At 36.4% G+C, this 12115-nt stretch overlaps 1 protein-coding gene across 2 annotated transcripts in view; it reads left to right on the plus strand.

The window, feature by feature from the left end:
- FREM2 (FRAS1 related extracellular matrix 2) overlaps positions 1-12115 on the plus strand; it is a 301513-nt gene that overhangs the window by 272774 nt on the left and 16624 nt on the right. For both annotated transcript variants that reach the window (XM_036454946.1, XM_045588592.1), the window contains 2 exons: positions 10312-10504; positions 11993-12097. In XM_036454946.1, the coding sequence (XP_036310839.1) occupies positions 10312-10504; positions 11993-12097 (298 nt within the window). The remainder of the gene's footprint in view (positions 1-10311; positions 10505-11992; positions 12098-12115) is intronic.

Raw genomic sequence — 12115 nt, forward strand, 5'->3', positions numbered from 1 at the left:
ATTATTATTATTAAATGGTATTTTAAAATCTATTAAAGTTATCCAGTTCCTGATTAACATAACTGTTGTATTTTATTTTTTTAATTTATTTTATTGTTTAAAGGATTATACATAGTAGTACATATATCTCCTTTTTCTCCCCCATTGAGTTTCCCCAGCCTCGCCTAAACCCTGTCATATGCCCTCATCCCACCCCAGTGTTTTGAGTCCATTGGTTGTGCTTATATGCACATATACAAGTCCTTCAGTTGATCTCTTCTCCCACACACACCCCAGCTTTCCCACTGTAATTTGACAGTCTGTTCGATGCTTTACTGTCTCTGTATCTATCTTTTTGTTCATCAGGTTATAATGTTCTTTATTTTTCATAAATGAGTGAGATCATGTGGTATCTTACTTTTATTGCCTGGCTTATTTCACTTAGCATAATGCTCTCCAGTTCCATCCATGCTGCTGCAAATGGTAAGAATTCCTTCTTTTTTATATCATTATGTATTCCATTGTATAGCTAAACCATAGTTTTCTAATCCACTCATCTGCTGATGGGCACTTAGACTGTTTCCAAATCTTAGCTATAGTGAATCGTGCTGCTCTGAACATAGGGGTGCAAACATACTTTCTGATTGGTGTTTCTAGTTTCTTGGGATATATTCCTAGAATTGGGACTACTGGGTCAAAAGGGAGTCTCAGTTTTACTTTTTTGAAGAAACTCCATACTGTTCTCCACAGTGGTTGAACCAGTCTGCATTCCCACCATCAGTACATGAGGGTTCCTTTTTCTCCACATCCTCTCCACCACTTGTCATTTGTTGATTTGTTGATGATTGCCATTCTGACAGCTGTGAGATGATACTGCAATATAATTTTGATTTGCATCTCTCAATAATTAGTGACTTTGAGGATGTTTTCATATGTCTCTTGGCCTTCCTTCTGTGTTCTTTTAAAAAATATCTATTTATTAATAGGTCCATTGCCCTTTTTTTTTTATTGGATCATTTATCTTCATTTTATTAAGTTGTATGAGTTCCCTCTAAATATTGGAGAATAAACTTTTATCAGTGATAACATTTGTAAATATGTTCTCCCCTACAGTGGGCATTCATGTTGTTTTATTGATGGTTTTTTGTTTGTTTGTTTGTTTGTTGCTGTAAAAAAGCTTTTTATTTTGATGTAATCCCATTTGTTTATTTTCTCTTTAGTTTCCATTGCCTTAGGAGCAGTATCAGTGAAGAAATTACTTCAGCATGTCTGAGATTTCGCTGCCTGTGGATTCCTATAGTATTGTTATGGTTTCTTGTCTTATAATATGTTGAAGTCCTTTATCTATTTTGAGTTTATTTTTGTGTATGGTCTAAGCTGGTGGCTTTATTTATTTATTTATTTTTATTTTTTTTTGCATGTATCTGTCCAATTTTCCCAACACCTTTTAATGAAGGGACAGTCTTGACTCCATTGTATGTTCATGCCTCCTATGTCAAATATTAATTGTGCATAGTGGCTTGAGTCCATTTCTGGGTTTTCTATTCTATTCCATTGATTTATATGTCTGGCTGTTTTGAGAACAGTGGCTTGTAGTACAGCTTGATTTCTGGTATTGAGGTCCCACCTACTTTGTTCTTTCTCAGGAATGCTGCAGCTATTTTGGGGTATTTTTAAATCTAGATGCATTTTTGGAAAGTTTATACCAGATTTGAGAAATGTAGCCTTAGTATTTTAATGGGGAGTGCATGGAATCTATAGATTGCTTTGGGTAGTGTGGACATTTTAACAATGTTGATTCTACCAATCCATAAACATGCTATGTTCTTCCATCTGTTTATGTCTTCCTCTATCTAAGTGATTCTCAACCCTTCTAATGCCTCGACCCTTTAATACAGTTCCTCATGTTGTGGTGACCTCCCAACCATAAAATTATTTTTGTTGCTACTTCATAACTGTAATTTTGCTACTGTTATGAATAATAATGTAAATATCTGTGTTTTCTGATGGTCTTAGGTGATGCTGCTAGTGATTCTCAACCCGTGGGTCATGACCCACGGGTTGAGAACTACTGCTGTAGAATCTATCTCTTTTTTCAGTGTCCTGTAGTTTTCCTCGTATAAGTCTTCTACCTCCTTAGTTAAGTTTATTCTTAGGTATCTTAATTTTTTTTGATGTGATGGTAAATGGGATTGCTTTTTTAGTCTCTCTTTCTGTAAGTTCATTATTGGTGTATAGAAATGCCATAGATTTTTTGGCATTAGTTTTGTATCCTACTACATTCCTGAATTCATTTATTAAGTCTAATAGTTTGTGTGTGTTTTTAAATATATTTTATTTTTTTAAATATATTTTATTGATTTTTTACAGAGAGGAAGAGAGAGAGATAGAGAGCTAGAAACATTAATGAGAGAGAAACATCGACCAGCTGCCTCTTGCACACCCCCTACCGGGATGTGCCCGCAGTCAACGTACATGCCCCTGACCGGAATCAAACCTTTCAGTCCGCAGACCGACGCTCTACCACTGAGCCAAACCGGTTTCGGCAAGTCTAATAGTTTTTTGATGAAGTCTTTTAGGTTTTTTATGTACAATACCATGTCATCTGCAAATAAGGACAGTTTTACGTTTTCTTTTCCAATTTGGATGCCTTTTACTTCTTGTCTGATCTCAATGGCTAATACTTCTAGTACTATGTCGAACAGGAGTGGTGAGAGTGAGCATCCTTATTTTGCTCCTGTTCTTCGGGGAAATTGTTTTATTTTGCTCGTTTAGTATGATGTTGCTGTGTCTTTGTTATATATGGCTTTTTTTCTGATGAGGTATGATGTTTCTATTCCCACCTTGCTGAGAGTTTTTATCAAAAATGGGTGTTGGATTTATCAAATGCTTTTTCTGCATCAATTGGTATGACTATGTAATTTTTATCTTTCAATTTGTTTGTGTGATGTATCAAATTTATTGATTTGCAGATATTGTACCATCCTTGCATCCCTGAGATAAATCCTACTTGGTCATGATGTATGATCTTTCTGATGTACTGCTGGATCCAATTTGCTAGAATTTTGTTGAGGATTTTGGCATCTATGTTCATGAGGATATTAGCCTATAATTCTCTTTCATTGGGTTGTCTTTATCTGGTTTTGGTATTAGGGTGATTCTGGCTTCATAGAATGAGATTGGAAGTGTTCATTCCTTCTTGAATTTTTTGAAATAGCTTAAGGAGGATAGGTTTTTGTTCTTCCTTGAATGTTTGGTAAAACTCTCCTGTGAAGCCATCTGGCCCCAAGCTTTTGTTTGCTGGAAGCTTTTTGAAGACTGCTTCAATTTCTTCCATAGTTATCAGCCTATTGAGATTTTTAGATTCTTCCAGATGGAGTTTTGGAAGGTTGTATTTTTCTAGGAATATGTCCATTTCCTCCAGGCTGTCCAGTTTGTTGGAATAGAGTTGTTCATCGCATTTTTTAACAATTCTTTGTATTTCTATGGGGTCTGTTGTGATTTCTCCTATTTCATTTCTGATTTTGTTCATTTGGGTCCTATTCCTTTGCTTCTCGGTAAGCTTGGCTACAGGTTCATCAATCTTGTTTATCCTTTCAAAGTACCAGCTCTTGGATTTTTTGATCATTTATATTGGTATCCTTTTTTTTTTTTTTTTTTTATCTTGTCTTGTCTCTATGTTGTTTATCTTCATTCTGATCTTTATTATTTCCTTCCTTCTGCTTACACTGAGCTTTTCTTTTTGCTCTCTTTCTAACTATTTGAGCTGTAGGGTTAGGTAATTTATTACCATTGTTTCTTGTTTTTTGCAGTAGACTTGTAGAGCTATGAACTTCCCTCTCAAGGCTGCTTTCACTGTGTACCATAGATTTTGGATTGTTGTGTTTTCATTGTCATTTATTGTCATGATGTTTTTTTATTTCTTCTTTGATCTCTCTGATAACCCAGTCATTGTTTAATAGTATGCTATTTAGTCTCCAGGAGTTTGACTTTTTTGGATTGTTTTTACTGTAGTTGATTTCCAGTTTTATGTCATTGTGATCTGAGAAGATGCTTGATATGATTTCTATTTTCTTGAATTTGAAGAGACTTTGCCTGTGACCCAATATATGGTCTATCTTTGAAAATAATCCATGTGCACTTAAGAATAATGTATATTCCATGGCTTTGGGATGAAATGTTCTGAAGATGTCAATTAATTCCATCTGATCTAGTGACTCATTTAAGATTGATGTTTCTTTGCTGATTTTTTGTTTAGAGCATTCGTCCAATGGTGATAATGGGGTATTAAAGTCTCTGACCTTGGTATTCTCCAGGATTTTTCTTATGTATTTGGGTACTCCTGTATTGGATGTTTATATGTTTACCAAAGTTCTTTCTTCTTGTTGGATTGCTCCCTTTAGTATTATGAAGTGGCCTTCCTTATATCTTATTATGTCCTTCACTTTGAGATCTAATTTTCCAGATATGATTATTGCTACCCCAGCTTTTTTTTTTTTTTTTCATTTCCATTTGCCTATAATACCTTTTTCCATCCCTTTGACATCAATCTGTGTGAGTCCTTTGTTTTAAGGTGGGTTTTCTGTAGACCGCAGATATATGAATCATGTTTAGTTATCTGTTCTGTTACCCTATGCCTTTTGATTGGGGCATTTAATCCATTTACATTTAAAATTATTGATAGGTACTTGTTTGTCAACATTTTTATTCTTGTATGGAGTTTCCTCAAAAAACTGAAAATAGAACTCCCATTTGACCCAGTAATCCCACTCCTAGGATTATATCCCAAGAAACTAGAAACACTAATCAGAAACAATATATGCAACCCTATGTTCTTAGCAGCACAATCTACAATAGCTAGAATCTGGAAACAGCCTAGGTGCCCGTCAGCAGATGATTGGATAAAAAAAAATATGGTATATCTACACAATTGAATACTATGCTGCCATAAAAAAAAAGAAGGAATTCTCATCATTTGCAGCAACCTGGATGGAATTGGAGAACATCACACTAAGTGAAATAAGCCAGTCAATGAAAGAGAAACACCATATGACCTCACTCATTTATGAATAATAAAGAACATTATAAACTGATGAACCAAAAGATAGATACAGAGACAATAAAGCAACAAGTAGACTGTCAAATAATAGCAGAAAAGGTAGGGAGATCTGGGGGAGATAAGAGATCAACCAAAGGACTTATATACATGCATATAAGTACAACCAATGGACACAAAACTCTGGGGAGGGAGGGTATGTATGATGGGGGGCAATGGTAAAATATGTACACAGATAATAATTTAATAAAAAAAATAAAAAATAAAAAAAAATGAAGACAAGACTAAAAAGAAAAAAAAAAAACATTTTTATTCTTTACCCCGGTGTTCCTTCTTCGCTTCCTATTTCTTCTTTTTACAGCAGACCCTTTAGCATTTCTTGCATTGCTGGTTTGATGGTAAGAAACTCCCTTAGTCCTTTTTTTGTCTGTGAAGCTCCTGATTTTACCCTCCATTTTGGCTGATAGCCTTTCTGGGTCTCTCTCTCTTGTTCTTCTGGAACCTCCATAATAAAAATGTTGGTAAGCTTCACTGTCAGCTGATTTCTCAACAAAAAGTTTGCAGGCCAGAAGAGAATGGCAAGAAATATTCAAAGTGATGAATAGCAAGGACCTAAAACCAAGATTACTCTATACAGCAAAGCTATCATTTAGAATTGAAGGTCAGATAAAGAAAAAGCTAAAGGAGCTCATCACCACCAAACCAGGATTATATGAAATATTGAAGGGTATTCTTAAAGAAGAGGAAGAAGAAAAGACAGATAAAAATTCTATATAATAAAAGCCTAATTTGCTAAGTGCCCCCTGGACCAGTTGGCCATTCAACCAATCAAAATGTAATATGCTAATGATATGTTAAGGCTGTTCAACGCTCTCTATGGCGTGCACTAACCACCCGGGGACAGATGACTAGTCAACCAGTCACTATAGCATGCACTGACCATCAGGGGGCATACAGTTGACCCGTTGCTATGATGTGCACTGTCCACCAGGGGGTAGATGCTCTGACCAGTAGGTTACCTTGGTGCTGGGGTCTGGCCAATCGGGACTGAGTGAGAAGGGTTGGATACACCCTGGAGCCCTCCCAAAGTCCCTCCCCAACTGTCCAACCTCCTACATCTCTCCCCAGCCCCAACTGTGCACCAGTGGGCTCCCTCGGCTTGACCTGCATCCTCTCGCAATCCTGGATCCCTTGGGGAATGTCAGAGAGCTGGTTTCAGCCTGATCCCATAGAAGGAGCTCCGCTCAGCCAGAAGTCAAGCTCACAGCTGGCAAGCCCAGTGGTGGTGGCAGAAGCCTCTCCCACACTTCACAGTAACACTAAGGATGTCTGACTGATGGCTTAGGATCCTCCCCAATGGAGAACAGACTGTCAGTTGGACATCCCCCAAAGGCTCCCAGACTGTGAAAGCATGCAGGACAGGCTGAGCCCCCTCCCCCAGGTGCACAAATTTTGTGCACAGGGCCTCTAGTATGAACAATAAAATGGCAATAAATACATATCTATCAAAAATTTAGTCTAAAAATTAAAATAAACAAACAGTAAATCCAAATAAACTGATGAATAAAATAAGATCTGAGGCATGGAAACATGGAGCAGACTGACAAATCTCAGAGGGAAGAGTGGGAGAAATTAACCAATAATTTTATATGCATTACCTATGGACATAGACAAATATGGTGGTGATTTCCTGGGGTGAAGGGGGGCAATGAGAGGAAAAGGGGGGTGGCATCTATAATACTCTCTACAATAAAGATTTAAAAAAAGAGAAGAAAATTAGAGTTATAGTATGCTACCTGATATCTAACCATGCTACCAAAATCAAAAGTCTAGAGTAGGGGTGTCGAACTCAATCAGAGAAGGGGCCAAAATCTAAAATCCAGCCTAAATCGCGGGCCGAATGGTTTACTGAACAGTCATAAACTGTCATTGTGATGGAAACGCAGCGGAGTGCAGTGATGACAGCGCGGTGCGGGCCACATTGCAAGGCCTGGCGGGACGGATTTGGCCCGCGGGCCTTGTGTTTGACACATGTGGTCTAGAGAAATCAAAACAGCATGGTCCTGTAATAAAATTAAAAAATATATCAGAATAAAGAACCTAGAATAAAGAATCTAGAAATAAACCCATGCTTATATGGTCAATTAATCTATGACAACGAAGGCAAGAATATACAATGGTGTAAAAAGGATCTCTTAAATAAAGTGTTGGGAAACCTGGACAGATATATGTGAAAGAAAAAGAAACTAGACCACATTCTTACGCCATATAGAATAAACTCAAAATGCATTAAAGATTTAAATGTAAGACCTAAAACCATAAAACTTCTAGAAGAAAACATGGGCCATAAATTCTTTGACATTACTCTTAGAAATATATTTTAAGATATTTCTCCTCAGGCAAGGGAAACAAAAGAAAAAATAGACAAATGAGACTACAACAAAGTAAAAACTTTTTACACAACAAAACTAAAAAACACATATAGGAAGAATATATTTGCCAATGATATATCTGATAAGGGGCTAATATCCAAATTTTATAAAGAATTTATACAACTTGGAGAAACCAAGATGGTGGTGTAGGTAAACAAGTGGTCTGCCAACTCGTACAACAATTTCAAAACTACAACTAATATACAGAACATCTATCACCCAAAAACCCGGGAAGGCTGACTGAAAGAGAAAGGAGCACAAGCACTGAAAAACTAAAGAGCCTAGGTATAGAGGAACACGAATTGAGCTGGTGGTGGGCAACTGGGCGCAAGGCTTTTTCTCAACCTGAAGGGAAACAAGTTCCCGATCACTTTGAAATCCAGTTTCTGGGGTCACACGGGGGGCATCTGGGTCTGTCAGCCATTGGATCCGAAAGTGAGGGTGACTCTCTTGCAGAGGTGCACGCAGCAATCATTGTTTACTGCGCTGGGTTGCACAGAAGGGCAGAGAAGGCTGACAGCAGCCATCGCTGTTTGCCACGCCCCAGCCTAGCCTAGTCCTGAGACCCCACCCTGCCCTGAAGATCTGCCCGGCACATTCTACAGACCTGCCCAGGCACCACACAGATGCTTTTGCATATAAATGGCCTATATTGTGGCAGCTTAAGGAAAGAAATTGCAGCTCCAGCAACAAAACTGCCAAATCCCAAGCAAAGGGGAGAAAACTGTATTCTTTCGGTAGCTACTGCTGGGTGGCCTCAGACAGTAGCTGAACTGCACCCCATTGGAGATCCAGAAACTAGTGTATCTAGTGGTTGGTGTGAGACAACACCGGATTTCAACTACTCTCATAAGGGACATGTTCAAGAGACAGACTCAGTGAGCACCAAAGCCCCACTGGAATAAGTCCTCCCCCATAAACGTGTCTCCAGCACAGCAATTCTTCCATTATAGACAATAATGGAAGAGGTCCCCACAGACAATTGGCCTGGAGGTCAGTTCCTCTCAGTGACACCAACAACAATCAAGACTTAACTACAACAAGAATTTATACAATTTGACATAAAAAAAAATAAACACAATATAGCGTAAAAATAGACAATGGATTTGAATAGAAAATTTTTCAAATAGGATATGTATGGTCAATAGACATGAAAAAGTAATTAAAACTACAATGAAATATCACCTCACACCTGTAAAAATTTATCATCAATAAATCAACTAATAACAAAAGCTTTTTTTCCTAGTTATCTTAATTTTTGGTGTTGTTGTTGAAATGGTAAATGGGAGTGTTTTTGTTCTTTCTCTTTCTCAGTGTATATTAAAAAAAGCGATGTATTTCCAGATGTTAATTTTGTATTCTGCTACATTACTGAATTCATTTATTAAATCTAGTAGTTTGTTTTTATGGAGTCCTTAGCGTTTTCAATGTACAATAACATGTCATCTGCGAATATGTTAGGTGATCTTAAGACTGCTGTCAGCTTTGTTTGGAATGCAATGAAGTATGGTAGAGAGAAAATGGATGGGCTAAATGCTGGGTTTTAATATTGGCAACGTCATTTATAGGCTTAGAGAATTTTTTGGAAAATTGGCTTTATTTCTCTGTCCTAAGTTTCCACTCTCTCTTTTTCTATTCATCATCTATCCACCCAATCACATATACATATAAATATAGTTATAAGAAAGAGTTAAAATATTGAATAACTTTCATTGTGAGCATAACACAATGTCTAAAATGTTGTGCTCAGTAAACAAATACTGTTTTATTCTACCTGACCCCCAATCCATCTGCAAAATACCTAAAAGGGGAAAGTATAAATGTTAAGCAAGATACTTCATTTCAACTAATTATATTTGTTTTCAGATCTTTCCTGCTTTATTTCCTCTTTATCTAGAGAATAATTAAAAAGTATCTTAGACAAATGTGGGGGGAGGTTAGAGAGCAACCAAAGGACTTGTATGCATGCATATTACATAAGCAATGGACACAGACACTGGGGCGGTGGGGCTTGCCTGGGGTGGGAATGGCTGAAGGCTGGGGAGTCAATTGGGAAAAAAGAAGACATATGTAAAACTTTAGACAATAATAAAAAACATTTTTTTAAAGTATCTTATAAGAGTATTATTCAAATACTGGAAAATGTCCAAATACTCATTAACTGATGAATGGTTTAATAAAATATGGTATATTCATTCGGTGGGATGCTATTCAGTAATAAAAGTACTGAAACATACTACAACATGGATGCACATTAAAAACAGTATGCTAAGTGACAGAAGCTATCACAAAAGACCACATATTATATGATTCCATTTATGTAAAATGTCCAAAATAGGCAAATACATATAGATTAAAACTAAGCTAAGGGTTACCAGGGACTGTGGGGGGGAAAGGAGGAATTAAGGGATTGGCTGCTAAATGGGTATGGAATTCCTATTGAAGGTGATGAAAATATTCTAAAATTGACTATGGTGAAATTTGCATAACTCCATGAATATATTAAATACCATTGATTTGTCCACTTTAAGCTGGTGAATTATATGGTATGTGAACTGTATCTTAAAGATGCTATAAAACTAAAAGGACTGTGTAAGTATAGTATGCTAAAGATATAGTATGCTTAAGGATTTCTGCTACATATCCTTTGTTGCAAAGGAAGGTAGTATAGTAACAACTATTTAATTGCTTTAAAATTAAGTGTTGTAAATGCTGTTATTTCTTTTCCTCAATAATTATTCAAAATGTTCAGTTAGTAAAAGAAGAAAATGACTTTGTACAAAATTAAACTCATTTAGTTAACAATGCTGAATTGTGTTGATAAATATAATTTCATTGTTTTAGGTCTTAAACCTAGTGCAGTCATATGTGACTCTTCGAGTCCCTCTGTATGTTTCCTACGTGTACCATTCCCCTGTTGGAGTAGGAGGTTGGCAGCATTTTGACTTGAAGTCAGAACTTCGACTAACTTTTGTGTATGACACTGCCATCTTGTGGAATGATGGAATTGGCAGCCCACCAGAAGCTGAACTCCAAGGTAGGTCAATAAAGACTTGGGAAATGTACCGATTTGAATTACTTAAGAGGACTTTTTATAGTAGCTAAAAGTAATAAAAGCCAACTTTTAGTAAATTTATTTTTATATTCAACATTTTCTGATAATTTTATTTTTATCATGAAAAAGGTTTATTTTAAATAAATCTTATCAGTGCCTCAAGTTTTGTGTAATATGTAACTATTAAATGTAGTATCTATATTTCATGGATATTTAACTCCCATAGTCCATTCTAGGTGATGAATTATTTATATGTTACACACACAATCTGTATATGTCCCTAGATTCCAGAAAAATGTATGTATCAAAAAAGAGTAGTATCAATTGAAAATAAAGAATTAACCCAATAGAAAAAGAGTTACATGAAAATTGGAGTTATGGTACGTTTTAAAGTCCTGGGTTCTAATTTTGTCTCTATAGCTAATTAATGGTGTGATCTTGAACATATTGTTTAACCTTTATGGCACTCAGTTTCTTCTCAAAGATAGACTAGACTTCTAATATTCTTTTTATTTTAAAACTAGAGTCCTGATGCACAAAATCTGTGCAAGAGTAGGCCTTCACAGCTGCAGCTGCCTCAATTCCTCCATCCCAGCTGCAGCAGCTGCCTCAATCTTGACGCTGCAGCCCCAGCTTCATTTGGAAGGTCATCTGGAAGGACATCCGGATGGTCGTTCAGTCAATTTGCATATTGTGCTTTTATTATTATAGATTCTATTATTCTTTGATACCTTAGCAGAATATTTGGAATAATGGTGGTAAGTGCCAATAATTATTGGGCCCATAAACAACTACAAAATTTTATTTCAATCTCCATGTCAGAATCATAATTCAAAATCCATAAGCATAAAGCTAATTAATCCATTAGTAGAATTAGTGTTGTTTCTCTTTAAACATATGCCACTGTTCTAGTTTCATATGTGTCTGAGTCTCGTGCCTGAATTACTTTTTATGAGTCAAAGGGAAAATACTGTTGATAATACATCTCAAAATCTTCTGTCTTAAATAAATTAAAATTGCCTAAAAGCCATGTGTAAGGTAATATGTTCATCCTAAACAATTATTCTAGGTTATTTGATATATTTTAATTTCATGTTTTTTTCTCCTGCCTCTCTTACCACTCAAAAGGTGTTTACACTTTGGCTAGAATGCTTAAAGATGAGGGAATCTATCTGGCCAGTGTAACTCATTTGGTTGAGTCTCATTCCATGCACCAGGAAGTCTCCAGTTCATTTCCTGGTTGGGGCACATGCCCAAGTTGTAGGCTTGATCCTCAATATGGGATATGCAGGAGGCAGCAGATTGATGTTCTTCCTTCATCAGTGTTTCTCTCTCTCCCTCTCTCTGAAATAAATAAAAACATATTTTTTAAAAAGATGAAGTGAATCTTAATTCATTTTTGGAAGAAATCCTGTACATTAGCATGCCTGATCATTAATATTGCTACTCTTGTATGCTATCCCATTGTAGGTTCTCTGTATCCAGCTAGCATGCGCATTGGTGAAGAGGGGTGCTTGGTTGTAAACTTCAAGACAGAAGCTAAATTCCATGGCTTGTTTGTGCTGTCACATCCTGGTAAGTTATTAATAGCCA

Source organism: Pipistrellus kuhlii, unplaced genomic scaffold (genome assembly GCF_014108245.1).
Source record: "Pipistrellus kuhlii isolate mPipKuh1 unplaced genomic scaffold, mPipKuh1.p scaffold_m20_p_3, whole genome shotgun sequence".
NCBI lineage: Eukaryota > Metazoa > Chordata > Mammalia > Chiroptera > Vespertilionidae > Pipistrellus > Pipistrellus kuhlii.